The following is a 24,734-nucleotide window of genomic DNA, read 5'->3' on the forward strand; positions in this document are numbered from 1 at the left end:
GGTCACGGATGTGTAACTCAGCAGTTTGATGGATTGCCCTGCAGGATGGATTCATCCTGTGATAGGGCGTTAATCATGCGAGTAGCCGGTTGAGTTGGCATGTACTAGGGGCTAACGCCCCCTACCTTGGACAACTTCATAGTTTGTGGGATAGGTTCGCTAGCTAATCTCCCGTGGATGACGAGTAGTCTAGCACTCACCCTTTTGTCCCTACTTAGTACGGAGTCTATGGATGTAGCGCCTCATCTTCGGATAACGGTTACTATTGCGTAGGTTAAGCAGCTATTTAAGATTGTGTACAGTAAGAGCAATACACCTAAAGCCTAGAGTAAAAGCTCATGGTCATCTGTCTAGTCATGGATGCAATGCTAGTCTACAAGTAGGTTGCTTACTGAGTGTGTTTTTTTATTCACCCTTTTCCCCTTTCTTTTTTATGTTTTCTCAAATCGTCAGTCGAGGTGGAGGAGCATTCAAGAGTTGTGCAGTCACAGAGCGGACCGTTANGACCTATTTGCCCCTCTGTTGACTTTATTTTAATTTATTTTATTTTTCTTTCTTTTTCTATTTCTTTGGGTATTACACTTAAATATCTAGAAGACCACCACGACAACCTTAGACAAAATAAAAGTAGCAGTAGGCCGATAAGAGTTGGTATAGTGTCGGAGGCCCCCCACTTTCCTTTCCACTTCGATACGGTACTGTTGAGCTAAATATGAGGTTGGTCACGGATGTGTAACTCAGCAGTTTGATGGATTGCCCTGCAGGATGGATTCATCCTGTGATAGGGCGTTAATCATGCGAGTAGCCGGTTGAGTTGGCATGTACTAGGGGCTAACGCCCCCTACCTTGGACAACTTCATAGTTTGTGGGATAGGTTCGCTAGCTAATCTCCCGTGGATGACGAGTAGTCTAGCACTCACCCTTTTGTCCCTACTTAGTACGGAGTCTATGGATGTAGCGCCTCATCTTCGGATAACGGTTACTATTGCGTAGGTTAAGCAGCTATTTAAGATTGTGTACAGTAAGAGCAATACACCTAAAGCCTAGAGTAAAAGCTCATGGTCATCTGTCTAGTCATGGATGCAATGCTAGTCTACAAGTAGGTTGCTTACTGAGTGTGTTTTTTTATTCACCCTTTTCCCCTTTCTTTTTTATGTTTTCTCAAATCGTCAGTCGAGGTGGAGGAGCATTCAAGAGTTGTGCAGTCACAGAGCGGACCGTTACAAAGTGTCAGTCCGTTTTTATATTTTCGAGTCTTTTGTATTTCATTTATGATTTTATCCCAAACTCATTTTTCCGTTTGTAATATATTGAACAACACACTTTTTCATCTTTTATTTTATTTCACTTTTTCTTTTATGTGTTTTTGCTTTCATCTTTTTCATCACTGTATGGTTTTCGAAATTAGGTCGCAACAATTATTCTCTTCTACCCATTGAAATTTGGCTTCTAAAACCCCAATAAAATCTTTGAAGTTAAAATTTAAAACAAAAGAAAAAAAAAATTGTTCTTATCCGAACTCAAGTGTCTCAGCATACAAGTTAAAAGAGTTTAAAAGGAACTGATTACTCAAATCTAAACTAGCTTCTTTTGAACTACTATTCATATATGGCACGAGTTGTCTCGATATGCATGTTCTTANCACTCACCCTTTTGTCCCTACTTAGTACGGAGTCTATGGATGTAGCGCCTCATCTTCGGATAACGGTTACTATTGCGTAGGTTAAGCAGCTATTTAAGATTGTGTACAGTAAGAGCAATACACCTAAAGCCTAGAGTAAAAGCTCATGGTCATCTGTCTAGTCATGGATGCAATGCTAGTCTACAAGTAGGTTGCTTACTGAGTGTGTTTTTTTATTCACCCTTTTCCCCTTTCTTTTTTATGTTTTCTCAAATCGTCAGTCGAGGTGGAGGAGCATTCAAGAGTTGTGCAGTCACAGAGCGGACCGTTACAAAGTGTCAGTCCGTTTTTATATTTTCGAGTCTTTTGTATTTCATTTATGATTTTATCCCAAACTCATTTTTCCGTTTGTAATATATTGAACAACACACTTTTTCATCTTTTATTTTATTTCACTTTTTCTTTTATGTGTTTTTGCTTTCATCTTTTTCATCACTGTATGGTTTTCGAAATTAGGTCGCAACAATTATTCTCTTCTACCCATTGAAATTTGGCTTCTAAAACCCCAATAAAATCTTTGAAGTTAAAATTTAAAACAAAAGAAAAAAAAAATTGTTCTTATCCGAACTCAAGTGTCTCAGCATACAAGTTAAAAGAGTTTAAAAGGAACTGATTACTCAAATCTAAACTAGCTTCTTTTGAACTACTATTCATATATGGCACGAGTTGTCTCGATATGCATGTTCTTATTCATTGATTATTTCTTTGGATGCTTCCATTTTTTTTTTTCTCTCTTGTCGCATTAACTAAGTACTAGTTATAAAGTTTTGTTTCGATTTGAGTTAGATATTTAGAATGAAATTATGTGATCATACTTGACCCAAGTTTTATTACCCCTTGCGTTCACTAAACTTTTAATTGGATAAATGTATGTGCTCTCTATTTCACTTAAGTATTTACTTGTGTAACATCTTATAACATCTTATGTCCGACCTCACTTACACCTTTCATTCGATTAGTATCGCCAGTCTTGCATGAAATATTCTTGTGCTAAATCTTTCCATTTTGGTGAGGATTGCCTTGGGTAAGTTCATAGACTGAGACATAAGTGCAAAGTTCCAAAACAATTAAGAACCAAAAAAAAAAAAAAAAACTAAGACTATTAATTGTTTTCTTATTTTTATTTCCATTCGAGTGACTTTTTCGTCCTGACCAAACTTTATTTTATTTAAATGAGCTTAATAAATAATCTTTCTTGTGTCTATATTTTCTGTTAAATTTTTTTTTTTTCAACATTAATGTAAGTTTAATCCTAACCTAATAACATTCGAAAAAACTCTTAAGCTTTATTAAAGATATAGATTTCTGTGAGGAAACTTCTATAATTCATCTATCTTAGACATTATTTTTAAGTATTTTATTTCTTTATACAAAAAAATGAATGACGCTGGAGTGACGTTTGATATGAGTTTTTTTTGCATTAAAGTTAAAGAGAATAAAGTACTAGAAAAGAACAAAAATATTCTTTTAACTAAATTAATCTTATAGTTTGACTAAACCAAATATTTGTTAATATACATTTTTTATTAAATTAGAATAGTTTTGAAATCACTACTTCAAATCTCATCCAAATATAGCTTTTTTTTTTTCTTTTTTTTTTTTTTTTCCTTTCTTCTATAAAACACGTTTTTAATTTCATATATAAAGCTATATAATAAAATAACAATATTTTCAAAAGGTTATTCTAATTTTAAAATAACAGTATTTTTCATGCACCTGAAACACGAATAAGGGAATAAGAGGGTAAACGCAAACAAAGTTTGATGAGTATAAAAGACTAAATATGGGGTTGAGGTTTGTTCATCTTCAATCTTTCCATACAAACAAATATAGCATTGGTATAACAATGTTCATCTCCAAACTTCAAGCTTCCATGGCTAAGTATGAAGCAAGTGAGTTGATCAAGAAGTATCCAAGAAATGGTGATGATGTTCAACTAAAATCTTTCAGTGGCATTGCTCGAGATTCAACTCAACTCAACAATCAAGGCAAGATACCAGAAATCCTAAAAGATAACAAGAATGTTGGGCTCAAGCTTAGTTCAAATGCTCACCCAAAGACATCTAAGTTGCAATTTAGTCGAGAGCAGATGAAGGAGATCTTTAGATATCATGATAGCGATAAGGATGGTTTTCTCAATTTAAGGGAGCTAACTAAAGCTTTTGCTTTTCTAGGCTCAATTATTCCATTTGAGAAAGCTTCCTATGGCATGACATATGCGGATGCAAATAAAGATGGCCTTATCAGCGAGGCTGAACTTGACAAACTCATTGATTATGCTCAGAAATTTGTGAAGAAGAAATGAGCTTCTAGAATACCTACCCTTTTATTTCATGTATGAAAGGTAATTGTCGTATATGACACCAAAAAAAAATGTATTTTTGAAATAAATAATTTATTTTCCTTTTTATTTTAGTAATTGTGAAGAGAAAATTGCTTGTAATTTTTTTCTTTGAAAAATATTACTTCTTCTATTAATCGTTCTTTTAGTACTTGACATGATCGACTCGATCACATTTACATTAAGCATTTGAATGCGTTAGAGAGTTCTTTTAAGTCTACCAGAAAATTATATTTGGAAAGTAGGGAGGGAGATCTACCGCTTTGGTGAACCAATTTTTTTTAGTTTACGAACCAAAAGTTAGAAAGATGTAAAGAAAATAGGAGAGATTGAAAAACTCATCAACTTTTCTAGAAATCCATCGCAAGGAAGAAGATGCACTAACATATGTCAATTGTCCGGCTGGTGAGCGCATTGAAAGACGCCATCAACACATGTCGCAAGCAGAATGGAGCAATTTATCTAGTCTATGTGTGGACACATGTTGCTATCGGCGGAAGCAACTCGTCGGACTTCCATTGGAAATTCATTACCTTGAACCTGACTTAATCCGACCCAAAATCATGACTCATCAACCCGCACACAACCCGATTTAGTACCCATGACTCGATCCGACAATCAAGAATTCACCGAACTTGAACCACCTATTAGTGATTGTCACGTGTCACGATTAGAAAATTTGTAGTGATTGCCACGCTCGTTGGGGCTGAAGTTGTCACTCTCCTCCTGCCCACACGTGAGCCTTTATGCATTGTTGTGTGCATGGAAACAACACAAACCGCGTGTGAGGGCATGTGAGGCACATAAGCATGTTTTTCGTCCGTTTTGGCTCCTATTTGACTATTTTTCATCCCTATTTCGATACTTACCTTAATTCTATTTTATTTAAGACCTACTAGTAAGTTTTTAGAAAATTTGGAGCCTCCCACAAGCAAAAAAGGGAACTCGAGAAAGCATGTGATAACCATGTAAGTAGTCACACAGATTTTAGACAAGTAATTCTTATAGGATCGCTTGGATGGTCTTAGAATGATTAGAGCTTAAAGTGATTAGTCTCATTTTATGGAGGCATTTCAGAACTATACCTTCAATGTTGTTATGGGATGCTTAATACATAATTATGCAAGAGAGGAAGATTGAAATTTTGTGAATTGCGCTCCAAGTGTTTGGTAGATGTTATTGCTCCTTTGTGCATGTGTGACTATTTCCATGAATTAATATACATTAGCTCCAAATAATTGAATGTGTGTTCTCCTTATAGAGTGTTAGCAATAACAAGATAGGACCAGGGCATTAGAGATAGTTTAGCTAGGCGAAGACCTAATTCAAAACGCTCTAGTAGTTCGAGCCCCTTAGGATTGTGGGCGACAACAAGAGAGTCTGGTCTCTAGTGATTCAAACCAAGCTAGGCTCAAGGAGTCAAAATAGAGAAACCTGAAGATGTGAATCCATGAAAAAGCCGTCAAACCACCCTAGAGATCTAGTAGACCACTAAGACAACCCAAAAAGACAAAGGTAGCCTTCTAGGTCATTAGTAGTTGGTACAGTGTCTACGAAGCTTCCACTTCCCTTTCCACTCTGGTTTCAGTATTGTCAAGCCAAGCATATGCTATTTAGGGTTATGTGACCTAAAAGTGCACAACAGATCCAACCTATGAAGAGACATGGATTCATGTGGTAATCATAGGAGTTGGTCCACATAGAGGGCCACTCCTCAACCTCAAGTGACTATATGGTCCAATGAGAAGAGTTCGTCAACTAACCTCCCATGAATGATGAGCATGCTAGCACACACCATACTATTTCCAAAAGAGAGAGTTCTATGAGATAACGTCTTAACCTAGGACAAAATTAATTGTTGCATATGCTAAGCAAGCTCAGCTTATGAGTAACAAAGGTTATACAATTAAAGCCTAAAGAAAAACTTGTGGTTACCTGCTAGGTAAAGGATGCGATGAGAGCCTATAAGTAGGTTGCTTACTATCTATAAATTTATGCTTACGCATTCCTACCTTTGTTTTTCAGGCAAATGATGTTGTTGGTCGAAGTGAAAAGGTGCTTGGGAGCTACAACCAAAATGGGGTGTTGACCCTGGGCATCTATTGTGTCTGAATTCCGTAGGGTGTCACATCATATATTTTTATATCCCGATGTTGTTCCCCCTTCTTTGTAAACATGTTAATATATATGTACTTGTAAACATTTTAGAATGGTTTTAGTGTGATGTGAGTTGATTTTAAATTGCGTGAAACTTTATCGTAATTTTCATTAATTTCATTCATACATATTTTCATTGCATAGTCAATTGGTCTCAATTTGATTTTTGAAATCTAAAAATTCGAGCCGTGACAGAACCAACTGCACACGTCTCGATCTGACTCGATACAAAAGTGCAAGTCAATGAGCAACACATGGCGTAGCAAGAGCACAATTACTTCCCCCATAGGTGCGTTTGTACTTGCATGTGGACTGTGATATGGAACCATCTCAGCTACATGTGGCAGCACGTGAGGGCGCATGACGTGATGTTTTCATCCCATTCGACCTCTGTTCGCCTTTTTCATATCAATTTTAAACTTGACTTTATTATAACTTGAAGTAGGACCTTCTAGAAAAATTTTAAAAAATTTTGATGTTCTAACATACGGAAAAACTAGTTCAGGAAAGCACACATCATCTATATAAGTAGCTATTCGAACTTTTCTCAAGTAATACCCGAAGGATTGCTAGGCTGTGCTAGCATGCAAGTGTATCTAACCTTTGATGGTTAGAATATGCATGTTTAAGACCTAAAAAGGGAAATTTTCTGAATGAGATTAATGCAATGTATATTATAGTTATTGAAATACCTCTCAGATTGAGAGTTTATGATGCATGCTAACTTAAATGTTTTTCACTATGTTACAAAAAAGGATGGGATATTTTGGTCTGTACTTCAAGCGATCGTTGGATATTATCTCTTTCTTGAGTTTGTATGAATCTAAATATATTATGTTTAGCTTTTTGTAGAATTGAAAGTCTACAATAAGCTACCTAGCCCCCTTAGGATCCTAGTAGATCTCCTCAGCACCCGCAGATGACAAAGTTGATGTTCAGAATATTTGTTATGTACTTTAGGTAACCGATAGTATCTCTTTAACAAAGCATACATTAGTGAACCAAGTGGGTGAACCAAGTTAAGACTAGGGAGCTATAGCTAGAATGATTTACTAGTTGACCAGGTCTTTACGTTTCCAGTTAACCGTTACCTCAGGATTGTGAGTGGCAATCAGAGGTCCAGACTTGATTGCACCCTGAGATTGGATTAGCCTTAAGGAGCTAGTCCCGAGTGTCTTAGAAATGCGAGATATGATTTAAACTACCTAAATGTCCCTAAGAATCTAGTAGACTTCAATGACATCCAAGAATGACTAAAATAGCTTACTAGACAGTTTACAGTATGATGGTGTCACCAGAGTCTCCGCCTCTTATCTCCTCTAGTACGCCCTTAGCATTAGCAACATCCTACCAAGCGGTAATAGTATAGGTATCATAAGTCAAGCCTAGGCTAGATAGTATAGTGCATGAGGTAATCAAGTGCCCTTACCTAGAGGAAAAGACTAGTAGACTCCTAAATGGGGCTACTGGCAATAAAACTTATCTCGATAGAAGGCACGATATTATGATTTTATAGGAGAGTTCGCCAGCTAACCTCCTATAGATGATATTTAGTCTAGCAAACATCATATCGTCCTATCACATGATTATGAGGTAGCGCCTCAACCCAAAATTCTAGTCATTCATTACTCAAGTAAAACAAGGTACTAAAGGTTGAAAACTTTGTATAGACCTAGATATAGTACATAGATCTGCTCAAAACTTCGAGGCTTCCCTAGATGCTTAGATAACAGTAGAAACTAGGCTCAAATTTTTTAGAGCTTTTATCGTGGACAACTAGTTGAATGGATGAGCTCTATCTTGATTAAAATAGATTTTGATTCAAGTACATTCTAGTTCCTATTAGGTAAACAATAAATTAGTTTTGTCCATGAATCTTTCTTCAAACTAGCTATTTCGTAGGTATCCATGTTTTTTTTTTTTTTTTAATTCCTTATTTTCTACAAAGTCATATAATTAAATGTTACTAATATTCTCACTCCTTATAAAAAGTATTTTGAATTTCAATATTTTTTTGTTGTAAAAAGTTAGAAATATAAATAAAACTAACATACATCATGTCAAACATTATTCTGCACATATTATACTTGTTTTTTTTGCTCTATTATTTCTTTCTAAAAACATGAGTGACACTTTGATACCAATTTTTGCATTAAAGTGAAGAGAACAAAGTGTCCCAAAAGAACAAATATATTCTTTTGAGTTAATAATTAATTTTGTACTTTGACTATTAAAAATCACTTTATTTAGTATGCAGTTTTGAAATAAACTACTTTTTTTTTAATTATAATAGATTTGCTAAAATCGCTACTTTAAATCTCACCTAAATAAAATACATTACAATTTAAAAAATTTTCTTTTATTTTTTCATATGAAAAAAGTTTGAGATTTTCTTAAAGACTTTAGAGGCTAAATTTTGAGATGAGACCAGAGAGAAAAAATTTATCAGAATTAATCAAAATCAACCCGGAAGGGTAAATGCGTCATTTTGGCACTTTATTCCTACCTCGAGGTCTAGATTAGTTCTCATCATACTGGGATGATGTGGAAAAAGAAAGAGCCAAAGAAAATGGAGTTTTAGAGTCTTTAGAGAGAGAGTTGAAATCCGTTCCAAGCTGTAGTATTAAGGCAGAAGGAATGCTCAAAGGCATTGGGAATACCATTCTGAATTTTTTATTTGATCAAATCTAACCAAAATCATGAAAGAATGGAAGGTAAGTATTCATGTTCTTGATTTTGGTTTCTTTTTTAAATTAAGTGCTCAATTTTTAGTAGGGTGATATTGAACAAATTTCACAGAAGATTCATGAAGAAAGCTAGTTGATTCGAAACGGAAGGTGGTGTTTCAACGAATGTCAAGAAATGGAAAGTTTTGAATTATGACCAATTTTCAACTTCATTATTTCTGGTTGTTGCTAATAAAAAAGTTAAAAGAGAAAAAAACGTATGTGAAAGAATAAAGAGAAGCTAAGCAGAATGACATGCTCAGACGGACACCGCAAAACACGGCCAACTGCGACATCACCACGTGTTGAGCGTAGACAAGCCGAGGGAAAATCAGAATTAATCTACATTATGTAGGACTCAAATGTGCGCCAGCTCACTCAAGACCCATGTATGACCCGCTTTTCTGACCCTATGTCGATTTGAGGGTTTTGCCATGTGTCCATTTGAGGGCACGTCTGTACTCCTTTTAGGCTTGTTTGTAGGCACGGATAAGGAGTGTTCTTTCATGCGTGTAGACACGTGAGTGACCTCTTGATACTCCGTTGGATCTCCATTTATCAGTTTTTAGTTCCAATTTCGATATTAACCGTAATTTTACTTAACTAGAACCTACTACAGAAATTTGGACCACCTAACACATAGAAAAGCTAGCTTAGGAAGGCATATGTCATCCACGTAAGTAACCACACGAACCTTGGACAAGTAATACTTGGGATTGCTGGGATGTGCTAGCATGCAAGCATTCCATACCTTAGGTGGTTAGATAATGCATTTTTAATGACTTCGGAAGAGCGTTTTTTGATGAGTATGTACTATATGTATGTTATAGTAAAATTATCTTATGTCCCTAGGTTGAGATTTCTGAATAGCATGCTATTTTATGTATTATGTATAGATGAAAAGAGAATATGCATGACTAGAATATGAGTTCGACAATATGGATGAGCATGTTATGTACGATATAAGAAATTACCAAAATGTATAATGAGATTTGTGATGAATGTAGTTTCGTATGATTTCCGTTGTGTTAGAAAGAAGGATGGGCTATTGTGATATGTGCTCCGGATGATTGATGGATGTTATCTCCTCGTTGAGCTTGTTTTCTTGTATATTTGCATGATATAGTATGTTTTAGCTCCAAGTTTTTAATTGTGTATCTCTTTGTAGAGAGTGTTTATCTGCACAGAGCTAGGTCATTAGAGTTAGGTTGGCTAGACAATGACATAGGTGAGGATGCCTCTAGCAGACTTAGCTCCTTAGGATCGTGAGAGACGATCAGAGAGTCTAAGACACTAGTGCTCCCTGACAAAGAAAGACTTGAGGAGTCAGAATAGAGCAATTTGGAGCCAGAAGTTCGCGTTAAGCCACCTAGTCGCCTTAAATCAAACAGGCCTCCTCAATTTCCAAATACGATTAAGGTGAACTTTAAATTATGGGTTACATGCTTAGGTGATCTATAGGTATATCTCCCTAGAAAAGTATGCATGAGAGAGTCTAATTAAGATTAAGACGCTAAAACTAGTGCAGTTTATACGTTGACCTAGATCAAATTAAACAGCTTAGAAGCCCTAAGAACCTAGTAGACCATGACAACCAAGGGCAACAAAGGTAGCTCTTCAGGCTAATAGTAATGTCACAATATCGTCAGAGTCTTTATTACTTATCCACTTCAGTACCCGATCCGTCATGCTTTCACTCAAGTACTCATACTATCGAGGTAGGCATAGGCCAAACAGGAGAGATGCGTTGAGATGACTAGGTACCCCAACAATGTTAAAATGGTCAATAGTCTCCTAAATAGGGTCTTTGTGCGGTAAATTCGTTCTTTAGAGGGGGTCTGTTAGTAGCTAAAAGTATCATGTGGGTGTCACTCCCCCACAGCTTTAGTGACTGGTCACGTGGGAGCGTATGCCAACTAAACTCCCATAGAAAATGTTTAGACTAGCAGATTTCATATTGTTCCAATAGATGATTGGTCATTCATTGCATAAGTACGGTAAGCTACCTAAGTCTAAGAAAAAAAAAATTAGTTCTATCCATAGATGAGATTTTTCTCCTAGAAAACCTATGGCGCCAGAAATGGGTGAATCACCCCTTCGTACCTTGGATGGGTCTGTTAGTAGCTAAAGTATCATTCAGAAGTTCAATACACCTAAGATACTCACATAGCACCAGAGACAAGACACAAACTTCCTACACCTTATACAACTTAGTTAAACCCTATTTTGTGCTTAATATTGGGCTTGTAAACCTCAGATATTACAATCGGTAAGAACTATAATAAGTTAATTTTTAACCAGTTTTAGACGCACGTTTTTTCTTTGTATACTTAACGAAATATGATAAAAAGAATTTTTTCTAAAAGTTGATAGAAAACTCTTCAAATTTGGTCGAAGGAATCAAATTGAATTAAGTTCAATAGAAAAAGATACAAAAATCTAAAGAAAATAGGAAGAAAATGAAGACTCAAACGCCACGAGACTCAAGGAGCCAACGTGCAGGTAAAACGTGTCAAGCCATGAGTGTGAGTATCCTTCCTAAGCGCGTGGAATATTCGTGCATGAGTTGCGTGAGTGAAAGCTTATAAACTGTGTGTGGCAGCATATGGGAATGTGTGAGAATGTCTTTTTTGTCCGTTTCGACTCCCGTTTTTCTACTTTTTGTCTTTATTTTAATACTAACCTTAATTTAACTTGAATTGAGATCTACATGAGAAATTTCAAGAAATTGAAGCCCCTAACAAATAAAAAAAAAAGAAGTAGTACAGGTAAGGCATGTGTCATCCAAGTAAATAGTCATTCAAACTCTCTTCCAGAAATACTTATAGGACCACTCAAACGTGCTAGCATATATGAGCATATCTTGTTTTAAGTGGTTACAATACATGATAAGGACTCTAGAAAAAAAAAATTTGGATGAGAATTATATATATGTTACATAAAGTTAATGAAATGTCCTTACGGATGAAGATTTAAGATGTATGTCATTTTAATACTTTTTATCATGCTATACATGAGAATGGAATATTGTGATCTACTATTCGAATGACTTCGAATGACTGACGGATATTATTTCCACGTTGAAAACTTACATGAATGTTTACATGATTTTTTTGGATATTTAGAGGATTAATAGGAATATCTCTCTAATAACTTGTCAATTTTGGAGGCTTCGAATGGGATGAGAATAAAAAATTTAAAACAAACAAAAATAAAATAAAAAGATAAAAATTCAATAGAATTTAAATGAGAAGAAAAAAAAGAGCAAGGCCAAAATTAAATCCAATTCTAAGAGGGATGTTATTCAAAATACTACAAACACCGAATACAATTATAAAGGAAAAATACAAAAAACTCCAAACGTAAAAATAGACTGACATTCCGAAATAACCTTCATTGTGACTGCACAACTCTCAAACGCTCATCCACCTTGACCAGCAACCCATGAATATCTATAAAAGAAAGGGAAAAGGGGTGAGTATAAAAATATGGTTAGTAAGCAACCTACTTGTAGGCTCTCATCACTTCCATCTCCAAGTACGTTCCTACGGCTTTCCTTTGGTCTTTAGGAAGTTTGGGCTTACCCTTTAAAGCGCTCTAAGCTACTGTGTAGGTCTCGAAATTCCAATTGATTCCTCATTAATCATTTACATGTGTAGCCTCTAGTCCCTTTTCGAGACTGGTTTACCGCGTCATGGATCAGCCTCAACCCGTTCCTACACTCAATAGAAGTGTTCATCCTCAACTAGCTACTTGCATAGTCCTTAATCTCTTCCAAGATTGGTTTACAGAGTCACAGCATCGGCCTTGACTTGTTCCTACACACAATAGAGGCTCTCATCCTAACACCTACCCGTGTAGTCCCTAGTCCAACCAGGACTGCTTTATAAGTTCGCCTGATTCTACACTCAATATGAGTCTATATGTTGAGCTAACTACCTACATAGTCCCTAGTTCTTCTCAATAACCGATTTAACGGGATCACGGGGTCGACCCTGACCCGACTCTACACTCACTAGTAATTCAGCTAGTTTCATCACTCTATAAGCTACTTACACCATTGAGGTCTATAAGGTTCTTAGGGGTGTTCAGGTGGTTTAAACTTTAGTTCTCAATTCCAAGATGTTTGGGGTTAGCCCCTTGGCTAAACCAATCCCTGGTTGCACACAGGTTTAACTTCCGATCGCTCACGATCCTGAAGTGTGAGGTCTATTGGAGCATACTGACCTGGTTCTACATGTAATCCGCACTAGCTAAGGCGCCTTAATCTTAACTGAGTTCTTGATGCAGCATGCTTTACAAGGAAAATATATCTATCATGCTTTACAAGGAAAATATATCTATCGATTGTCGATAAAACATAGAATGTGTCTACCCTTTCAAAAATGTTTATTAAGAAGATATTCCTACCAACCCCTTAATGCATGAAAATCATAAGGTATAAATCATACACACAATCAAACAATCTCAACGGGTAGATATCCATCAATCACTCAGAGCACATATCAGAGTATCCCTTCCTCCAGTGTACCACAGCGAAAGACATTGAATCATGCATGCTTCTCAAATTTCTTTGTTCTAAGGGCAATGTCATAATTTTATAACATACGTGTCATATTCATCCAAATTGCTCATTTTAAGTCCTAGTCATGCATATTCTAACCACTAAAGGTAAATTTTATTCGTATGCTAGCACGTGCTAGCGATTTCTACAAGTATTACTTGCCTATAGTCTAAGTGGTTACTTACTTGGATGACACATGCCTTCCCAAGCTAACTTTTTCTTATGTTATGAGCTCTAAAATTCCTCAAATCTCCCCCACACGTTGTCACTTGCACATTCAACTCCTCCATCAAAATTTCTAGATTTCCAAACAAGTTTTTTTTTTTTTTCATAACTTTCTCTACCCAACTTGAATTAACTTAACTTCTTCGCGAAACTTAAGACTTTTAATCCATCTTTACAAAAATATTTTTCTCATAATTTTTAGTCAATCACATCAAGAATTAATCGAGTCCAAAGATTGTCGAAAACTGAAAACTTACCAAAATTTTTAGTATCTTGACGTTTATCGAAACGCCATCTTCTGGCTTGAATCAACTCTGACTTTGTTTATAAAATTTATGCGAAGTCTCTCTAATGTCAACATACTACCATTCATAAATTAATTCCAAGAAAAGCTCTCGAATTTGAACAGAACAAAACAAAAACAAAAAAAACAAAAAAACAAAAAAAAAAAAAAAAAAAAAAAAAAAAAAAAAAAAAAAAAAGTGGAATCAAGAATCTAAAATAGTTATTCCTTGATTCTGGATGAATTTGAACAAATCAAGCATCCAAAATCACTCCCAAAGCCAATGAGAAATTCTTGTGAAGGAAGTTGGCCCAAACGGCTGTTTGGAGCATAATTAGACTTTTTGTTTCTACTCTCTCTCTCTTTCAAACCCTTAACTTCCCGAAATAAGACAAGTTTGAAAAATAAGTGGACGTGAGCCATAACCTTAGAAGCCAGAGTTTCGATATGAATTTCACATGCAGCTATGGAGTTAAGTTTGTCCATATGAAAGATAAAAACTCACCAAATTTGGTGTCAATCGTATACTCGATGGATGCTCCATGGGGTCGTATACGGCTCGCTAAAATGACATCTACTTTAGAATGATGAGAAATACCACAAAATGTACTATAGGGGGAGGCATGGCATCAGCTCTCTGTCACAATCGCACTTTTGATGGTAGCGGACTTGCGATTGTGCGGCACTTACTTTCCAACGACAAGTGAGCTAAGCCAATTCGTTCTTGCGTCGCCTACAGCCAAGCGACGTATGCTCGACCCTTGGGCCTCGGTTTTAAGAGAAGGTTTTAGAAAACGAGGGCAGAGAGAGATTTTCGAAAGAGAGAGTTTTGAAAGAGACGTTATATAAGTAAGCAAGAGAGAAATAACAACGGCTCACAGTATATAACCTTGGGTAGGGAGAAGTTGACAACTAGTTGTATCCCCCTATAGTACATTCTGAGACATGACAGGCCTAGACATGATATTTCTGAAACGTCATACTTCCAAGAAATACAAAAGTAAAATACTAGAATATGAAAAGACATAAAGGGTTTGGCTTGTCATGGGCATGCGACCATGGGCAACATGCCTTGGACAAACATGACCGTGACATCCTCCCCCACCTAATTGGTTGACGTCCCTGTCAACCGACTACTTTCAAACCTGGCGATGTGGGTGGCGGCGGAGTCCAGATTTTTGACGCATTCCCAGCTGGTTTCCACNATTCGTTCTTGCGTCGCCTACAGCCAAGCGACGTATGCTCGACCCTTGGGCCTCGGTTTTAAGAGAAGGTTTTAGAAAACGAGGGCAGAGAGAGATTTTCGAAAGAGAGAGTTTTGAAAGAGACGTTATATAAGTAAGCAAGAGAGAAATAACAACGGCTCACAGTATATAACCTTGGGTAGGGAGAAGTTGACAACTAGTTGTATCCCCCTATAGTACATTCTGAGACATGACAGGCCTAGACATGATATTTCTGAAACGTCATACTTCCAAGAAATACAAAAGTAAAATACTAGAATATGAAAAGACATAAAGGGTTTGGCTTGTCATGGGCATGCGACCATGGGCAACATGCCTTGGACAAACATGACCGTGACATCCTCCCCCACCTAATTGGTTGACGTCCCTGTCAACCGACTACTTTCAAACCTGGCGATGTGGGTGGCGGCGGAGTCCAGATTTTTGACGCATTCCCAGCTGGTTTCCACCATAGGGAGATTCTTCCATTTGACAAGGAATTCACGAATCGTCCGTACAGGTCTTCCAATCTTCCTAACCCTGTCAGCTAGGATATCCTCTATTTCTTTGCTGTCTCTTTGTTTCAGATCGATGCTCGGTCTCGTGATAACATTTCGTTGATCGTCGTCTAGGTCAGGGGGATAGGGCTTCAAGTTGCTCACATGAATTACTAGATGGATTTTCATCCATGTGGGTAGCGCAACTCTGTAGGAGGTAGCCCCGATCTTTTTAAGGACTTCAACCGGGCCTTCATATTTTCGAACTAGTCTCTGGTCCTTTCGGCTATGAAATCTGATCTGTTCTGGTCTCAACTTGATGAGGACTTGATCTTCAGCTCGGAATTGGAGGGGGTGACGGTTCTTGTCCGCCCACTTCTTCATATGCTTGAAAGCTTTCTCTAAATAGGCCCGGGCTATATCTATTGTCTGCTTTCATTCTCTTGTGAAGTTTTGAGCTTGAGGGTTTTTTCCTGCATAAGGATGATCAATAATATGGGGCAAGGCTGGTTGTCATCCACTTACAATTTCGAAGGGACTCTTTCCCGTAGTCAAGCTTGTTTGACAACTGAAACAAAATTGGGCGACATCTAGCAGTTGCATCCAGTTTTTCTCGAGAACGTCGATGAAGTTGTTGGGTTTTATGTTCTAAAACTCATAGTTTGTAAACAAAGATATATTCTATTTTGAATAAAGTTATTATTGATGTTTATTCACTAAAAATTGTTATTGAATAAAGTGAACTTTACGATCATTAATCTAAATCCAATAAACTAAGAACACTCTGGCTATAGTATGATTACTTGAACTATATGTAGAGACATAAGAGTGGATCAAGTTCAAGTATATAGTCAAAATGATCTATAGTATAAGGATAAGGCTGAGTACCTTATTCTGGGGACACTATGGATGCGGCCCACTTTTGTATATGATATAAACAATGTGATCACTAAATTGTACATGTGGAGACATGTGAGTGGGGGCGTCCTATGCAATGAGTATTGCATAAGATCGGACCATGAAGAAAACCACTCTCACTTTATAATGTCGTTTACTGTTGAGACTGATTTTCTTTTCATTCGATAACCTAGGTAACTCGGTTTTAATCCTGAGCTAACCATGAACTCCTGTTTATTCGGAATTATCCTTAGATTTGCATGGGTGAGAGTGGCTCTAGTTCGCCGACTCAATAGGCCTCCCATTTCAGGGGTAAGACTGGGTGAATGGCTGGGGACGTGGGGTGCAAGATGGAATTCACTCCTACCCACTTTTAGGGATAGAAGAAAGGTAGTTCCCTTAAGCACTGACTCCAGGTCTTGAACAAGGGGCCCCACCCTCTCATTGGCCTGAGAGGGATTCGGTTTACTGGTTGGACCACAAACCAATTGTTCATTAGAGGATCAGTGAGACATAAGGAACAAGAAGTAACTTTAGGGGTAAAACGGTAAATTGACCCAGCTCTAGTTACGAACAACCTGTGAAGGATCGACTTACTAATCATGGTTATATCAGATGGACAGAAATATATCTATAGTGAGGGGAGTGCAACTACTAGGCTATAGTGGAGTGTCCTAGTAGTTAACGAATGTTGGTTAACCAGGTTAATGAGTTTAATCGGTTAATCTTGAATCGTTGGAGCCCATGATCTATAGGTCCATTAGGTCCCTCTGCTAGCTCATATCGGACTAAACCATAGAACAGTGTGACGAGTGAGTTCGAAGTGTTCGAATTCAAATTAGGGAATATGCGTTACATATATACGATATATTTAACCGCAATTTTATTTTATTTACGAAATAAACGAAAAGAGAGAATCTGAGATATTTAAATAAGATTTAAATATCTTAATCAATTATGTGTCGGAATTGACTGGGATTGGCATTTGAATTAATATTAAATATTAATTAAATAGTTTAATTAATTATTTAATGTTACTTTAATTTGAAATTCATTATTCAAATTAATTGTTGAATTAAAATGAAGAAAGTCAAAATGTTGACTTTCATCTAATTAAAATGAAGAAAGTCAAAATGTTGACTTTCATCTAATGGAAAAATCATGTTAGTGGAATTTTGAGGTGTCAAAATTTGGTTTAACCAAACTTGCATGTTTGCCAAATAAACCCCACAAGTTTGAGTGGAATTTTGAGTGTCAAAATTTGGTTAACTCAAACATGCATGCTTGCCACATAATCTCAAACATTTGAGTGGAATTTTAAGTGTCAAGATTTGGTGATCTCAAGTTTGCATGAACATGCAAACTTGACTCTTTAAATAGAGTGATCATGATACTTGGAAGGGATTCTTCATCTTGATGAAAAACCTCTCACAAGCACTCTCTTTCACGTATACAAAATCCCTCCCAAGTTTAGTCACTCACCGGATTCCACAATCCCGTTCTAAGGCCGGAGAATAGTGGAGAAGACACTAGTGGTGGTTCGAAATCGGTTCGTGAGGCAAAAGGAGTTTGAACTACAAAAGGTTAGTATTTAAACTCATTAAGTTTTAATACTTATGAACATGCTAGTCATTTACAATAATTGATGTTCTAAAAGTGCCTAAGATCCAAATTGCTTCCACATGTGTTATATTAACACCATCAGAAGTGACGTAAGTATTCTTCGAGCAAGAAGTTGAACCGTTCTATCTGTCCATCGGTTTGAGGATGATAGCTCGAGGAGATGTTTAAATTCGTTCCCAAGAAGGCGAATAATTTAGTCTAGAATGTGCCAATGAATCTACCATCCCTATCACTGATGATGCTCGACGAAATGCGCCATAACTTTACAACGTGTTTGAAAAATAGTTGGGCTGTTAGTTCAGCCGAGCATAATTTGGGAGTGGGGACGAACGTCGCATATTTCGAGAATCGGTCTACAATAACCAAGATGGCGCCATACTCCCCGACTTTTGGGAGGTGTGTTATGAAGTCCAGAGACACACTTTCCTAAGGCCTTGTTGGCACAGGTAGAGGTTCAAAGAGTCCCGAGACTTTGGCTTTCTCGACTTTGTCCTGTTGGCAGATGAGGCACGTCTTGGTGTACTGCATGATGTCGTCCCGCATATTTGGCCAGAAGTACCTCTTTTTTATTAGGGCATATGTTCTTTGTCACCCAGGGTGTTCGGCCCATAAAGTATTGTGACATTCTTGAATGAGCTTCTTCCTCAGTTCTCCCGTTCTTGGGACGTATAATCTGTTTCCTTTAGTCATTAGAAGATCTCCCTCGACCCAAAACTGTTGTGTTTTCCCAGCTTTAGCTAGTTCGATGACGGCTTTGGCCAATGGGTCTTTATGTAAATGTTCTTTGATGATGTCGCGCATCGATCCATCGATCTTACTTGAGTGAATATGGGCTAACATGCACAGGGCAGCATGTTCGCCCTTCCAACTCAGTGTGTCAGCTGCTTGATTACTCTTTCCTGCCTTGTGTTCAAATTTGAAGTCGAATTCAGCTAACAACTCCTGCCACCGGGCTTGTTTTGCCATCAATTTTGGTTGATCGAAGAAGTGGCAAATGGCGCTGTTATCTGTCTTCACTACGAACTGTGATCCCAAGAGATACTGTCTCCAGACTCGTAGGTAATGGACCACAGCCAGCACTTCTTTTTTGGAGACAATGTATCTCCTTTCAGCATCGTTGAGCTTTCGACTTTCATAAGCGATGGGGTGGCCTTCTTGAATAAGGACACCGCCTAGGGAAAAGTCGGAAGCATCTGTCTCTATTTCAAATTGCTTTGTAACATCTACTAACCCGAGGACAGAACCCCTCGTCATGGTTGCCTTCAAATCTTCAAAGGTCATTTGACATTTATTTGACCACGACCAAGGGTGGTCTTTCTTCAGGAGCTCTCTTAATGGGGCGGCTCGTTGTGAAAACCCTTCGACGAACTGCCTATAGTAGTTTGCCAATCCTAGGAAGGATCGCACATCGGATACGGAAGTAGGGATTTTCCACTCTTGGATAGCTTTTATCTTATCGCTATCCATACCTATTTGTCCATAACTAATTACATGTCCAAGGAAGTTGATACATGTTTGTGCGAAGGCACGTTTTTCTTTCTTGACGTACAATTGATTCTGCTGCAGCTTGTCAAACACTAGCTTCAGGTGCACCTTGTGTTCCTTTAGGGTTGTGTTGTATACAACTATGTCGTCGAGGTATACTATGATGAACTGATCCAAGTATTCGTGGAAAACCTGGTTCATTAACGTGCAAAACGTAGCTGGGGCATTTGTCAAGCCAAAGGGCATTACTAGGAACTCAAAGGCCTCATATCTTGTTACACACGTCGTCTTGGGCTCGTCCCCTTCGGCAATACGTACTTGGTAGTTCCCTGATCGTAAGTCCAACTTCGTGAAGTATTTGACCCCGTGAAGTTGGTCAAACAAGTCGGATATTATCGGCAGTAGGTATTTGTTGCGTACTGTCACCTTGTTTAAGGCTCTATAATCTATGCACGGATGCAACGTCTCATCCTTCTTTTTCTGAAATAGTACGGGGGCTCCGTAAGGCGCCTTTGCCGGGCGAATGAATCCTGCCGTTAACAACTCATCTAGTTGTTTCCTCAATTCGGCTAGCTTAGGGGGAGCCATCCGGTATGCGTTCTTCGCTGGGGGTTTAACCTCGGGGAGGAGTTCAATTTTGTGATCAATGCCTCGATGGGATGGTAATGTTTGTGGTAAGCTCTCTGGCATTATGTCAGCATAACTGTCTAGTACCTCCTTGATTTCTCTTGGAATAGTTTCCTCAGTGGTCACTTCTTCCATCAGTGGTATAGCCATAAATGTAGGTTCCTCTCGTGCGAGTCCTCTTTTCAATTGTATGGCCAAGAACATTCTAAGATTACCTGGTTGCTTGATGCTTGCAGGTATTACTGTGGGGTTGCGGTCGGTGATCACCAAGCATTTCGCTAGTGGCATTGGGATAACTTTGTGTTCTAGGAGGAAGTCCATTCCAAGTACTACGTCGAAGTCGTCCATGCGAACCACGACAAGGTCCAACTCTCCTGTCCAAGCCCCTAATTAGAAGAGAACTCTTTTGGAAACTCCCACAATAGGCAAGGCCTCGGAGTTAACAGCTTTCATTTTTTCGGGATCCTTTTCTATGGTGAGTCCCAATCTTCGTGCTTCTTGATCGGCGATGAAGTTGTGGGTCGCTCCTGAGTCTATCAAGGTGCTCTTGCTTGGTCAAGAGTTTATCGTCGCATCTACGAACATGAGCCCTTTCTCTATTATCTCCTTTGGGTCGACCTTCCGTTGGAGGACTTGACAAGAAATTGAGCGCGCCCATTCGGGGGTTGTCTTGATCTTCCTTCTTGTCTGGCATCACCCCGACTCCTGCGTTGTTCCTCTCTTGGATGGACACTTGGAGTGCACTGAGAGAGGCCCGATGAGGACAGTAGGACAGTCTGTGGAGGCATTTACACAACAGGCATTGTAAAGGTGTTGTCGGGTGGTTCTTTTGAGGGTAAGGTCCTCGAGATGTCCCCGCTTGGTTTTTCTAAGGAGGTCTATTTGTCCACCCGCTTGGTCTGTCGTTACTTTCGTTTGGCCTATTGGGGCTTCCATTTCGATGACCTGGAGGTTTATATGTTTTGCCCCTAGTGTTTGGGGCCAGTGTTGTTCTTCTTTGGTAACCCGCTTCGTTCCCATAGTCTAGGAGTCTCTCGGCGCTGGCAATTGCGGTAGCTAGGTCTTGGACCTTTTTCTTGTGTATTTTTGTTTTGGCCCATAGTTGTAACCCATTTATAAAGAAGAATACCTTGTCCTTCTCTGATGTGCCCCTGATATCTAGCATCAGGGTCGAGAATTGTCTAACATAGTCCCTTATGCTTCCAGTTTGCTTAAGGGCTATTAGTTTTTCCATTGCTAGATGTTCTATGTTTTGGGGGAAGAATTGATCCCTCAACTCTCTCTTGAGGTGTTCCCACGAGTCGATGGTGCACAATTCATTCTCGATGTCTTGCACCTACGTACGCCACCAAAGTTTGGCATCGTCTATGAGATACATCGAGGCTACTGTCACCTTTATGTCGTCGGTACAAGCCGTTGTGGCTTTGAAGTACTGTTCGACATCAAAGATGAAGTTCTCCAACTCTTTGGCATCCCGATTCCCTTTGAAAGGTCTAGGGTCTGGGAACTTCAGTTTGTTGGAACCTGTATTAGTTTGCCCAGTCGTGACGTTCTCCACGGCTTCATGGTCACCTCAATTCGAGTGCTCATGACGGCCATCTTTTCTTGGATGTCATCGATTGTTGTTCTGAATTCGTCAGTTAATCCATTGAACAAAATCATCATTGTATTTTGTAGCACGTCGAACTCTTCGCCATGTCCCTCCTTGTGCACGACAGAGCTATCGAGGCTACCAGACGGTCTTGAGCTGCTCGTAAGAGCAACTTTTTTTTTTTAGCGAGGTCACTCAAACATTAGTTCTGCGATTGGCAACCCATCCTCGGTTGCCCATTGCATCGATTTCTACTACTTTTCCATTCAATTCTGTCACCCGTGCTTCTAGGAAGCAGATGGTGTTAGGGACTTCTTTGAGGAACAACATTTTCTCCTCAATTAAAGTAAGCCAGTCGGCTTGTGATTTGGGTGTCGACTTTGTCATCGACATGTTTTCAGTCTTTGCTAAGTCACGGAGCTAACAAAGCTCTTATACCACTTGTCACAATCGCACTTTTGATGGCAGCGGACTTGCGATTGTGCGGCACTCACTTTCCAACGACAAGTGAGCTAAGTCAATTCGTTCTTGCATCACCTACGGCCAAGCGACGTATGCTCGAGCCTCTGGCCTCGGTTTTAAGAGAAGGTTTTAGAAAACGAGGGCAGAGAGAGATTTTCGAGAGAGAAATTTTTTAAAAAGACGTTATATAAGCAAGCAAGAGAGAAATAACAACGGCTCACAGTATATAACCTTGGGTAGGAAGAAGTTGACAACTAGGCATATCCCCCTATAGTACATTCTGAGGCATTTTATGTCTGACAGGCCTAGACATAATATTTCTGAAACGTCATACTTCCAAGAAATATAAAAGTAAAATACTAGAATATGAAAAGACATAAAGGGTTTGGCTTGTCATAGGCATACGGCCATGGACAACATGCATTGGACGAGCATGACCGTGATACTCTCCACCACCCCTGAGTGTGACCTAAGTTAGCTACCTTGCGGCACATACTGTATCACAGCGTCGGCGAGCGTTGTGGAACAAGTGTCTTGGGCGTCTTCCTTTGAAATTGGTCTTTCAATGATAGTGTTGGATAGAACGAATGTGTCAACATTACATCCCAGCTCATGTGTTGAAGGTTGGATTTGCACCTTTATCTAGAACGGAGTCCATAAATGACATGGCATTGACACAGGAGATTTCATGTCCCAATGAGAATCCAGATGAATGGATGTTTGAGATGTCCCAATGAGATGAGCAACACATGGGTCAATCTTGATAGACATGTCCGAGCAAGCCAAGATGATCGAGATGTCTCAAACATGGGATGGCATCACTATGCATGGTCGTGTTGTTGGGAACCAGGATGATGACTAAGATGCGACGTTGTACATGAGAGACCTTGACCTAGAGAATTGGAAAGGTCGAGTCCAATGACTTGGCCTAGTGTATTGAACATGCATGCATGGACAACATGTGTGGTCGAACAAGTTTGAATTTCACACAAGTTATGTTCAATTGGCGAAGGCGAAACTCGCCTAAGGTCTGATGTAGCCACAAATCCATGTGAAAAATGTGAATGAGGCTTGAATTCTCTTTAAGGCTTGTCCTGAACATGTCAAGATCATGATGCCACATGGTTGAAGATATATGACCGTGACGTTAGATGTTTTTACCAGTTCGACCATTTTTCTTATCGATTCTCATATGTTTTTTTTTTCCTTGTCACGAAAAAGTCATTTTAGGATCTCTCCAACAAATTTCAAGAAGTTTAGATTTTAGACTATTCTTATAGAAATACTTGTAGTTTGACTAGGACTTGGGCATTAGGATTATAAACATGTAATATGATTGATTTGAGTAAGAAATTAGATATCTAAGCTTATTCTGACCGGTTTAGCTCATAAGCATGAAATAGGATTTCCATTACTCTAAATATGATTCTGATTACTCTTAATACCCTGTTGGGATTCTAACATTGTGTCTATGACTACACCATGTTGATTAGCATGATGAATAAATTCTGTTATGCCCTTGATTGATTATTGGATTATTTTATATGTGACCAAGTATGAATGATTAGTGAGGCTTAGCCTATGTTCACTATACTTTAGTCCTTTAGCCCCATTTTAGGGTCATTTACGATGGTGTTAATTGACTAGTACTATGTAGGGATGGTTAGAGTGTTAACTCTTAATCGTGAACTTGCTCAATTAATGAGAGACTACTTAGTATAGAAGAATGTGATATCACTCATTTAAAGACTTGTGGCACACTAGTAGATAGTATCGAAGAAGCTCTCAAAAATATGTCTTACACTATTTAGAGTCTGAAATAGCATAGGAATAGGAATAAGAGTCTGAAATAGCATAGAATAGGAATAAGAGCTTACTAGATAAGTTTCAGCAAACCCTCAATAAATATGTAGATAGAAAGAAAGAAAAAAAAGCCATGACTAATGAGGGCAACTCAACCTGAAATAGTGTAACGACTTAAAAAACTGGTTTCTAAATTCATGATTTACATCACCCTACAAAAGGTTAATGATGAAATACAAGATGAGTTAAATATACACATAACCTCTGTATTAAAATGACTCGTTAATGATGAAATATGATAACCTATGTGGGTTACACTAAAACCTTAACTCCATATTAAAACTAGCTTAATGTTAAACGATATTGAAATTACAATTAAAATAATGCAATACAAGAAATGTATTATCTAGTAACCATTTTTGGACTAAGTTCCATAAATTCAACTATGATTTTGCAAATTAAAATACATTTAATGTATCTGTATCTTAAAGCTCAACTTTGCACGACATGTTGGGAAGGACTCCAACATCTTCTAGAATTTCTTTTAAT

The 24,734-nt window shown here is 38.2% G+C and overlaps 1 protein-coding gene across 1 annotated transcript; it reads left to right on the forward strand.

Moving 5' to 3' along the window:
* The first annotated feature begins 3,509 nt into the window (after positions 1-3,509).
* On the forward strand, positions 3,510-3,989 carry LOC111793173 (calmodulin-2/4-like). Its single transcript, XM_023674949.1, has one exon. It carries the CDS (start codon positions 3,528-3,530, stop codon positions 3,984-3,986), a length of 459 nt encoding a protein of 152 aa, XP_023530717.1. The 5' UTR covers positions 3,510-3,527; the 3' UTR covers positions 3,987-3,989.
* Positions 3,990-24,734: the final 20,745 nt, after the last annotated feature.

The sequence above is a fragment of the Cucurbita pepo genome, chromosome LG01, assembly GCF_002806865.2.
Source record: "Cucurbita pepo subsp. pepo cultivar mu-cu-16 chromosome LG01, ASM280686v2, whole genome shotgun sequence".
NCBI lineage: Eukaryota > Viridiplantae > Streptophyta > Magnoliopsida > Cucurbitales > Cucurbitaceae > Cucurbita > Cucurbita pepo.

Excerpts from the sequence above, each read along its gene's own strand:
- LOC111793173 (XM_023674949.1), top strand. The coding sequence starts at position 3,528 with ATGTTCATCTCCAAACTTCAAGCTTCCATGGCTAAGTATGAAGCAAGT.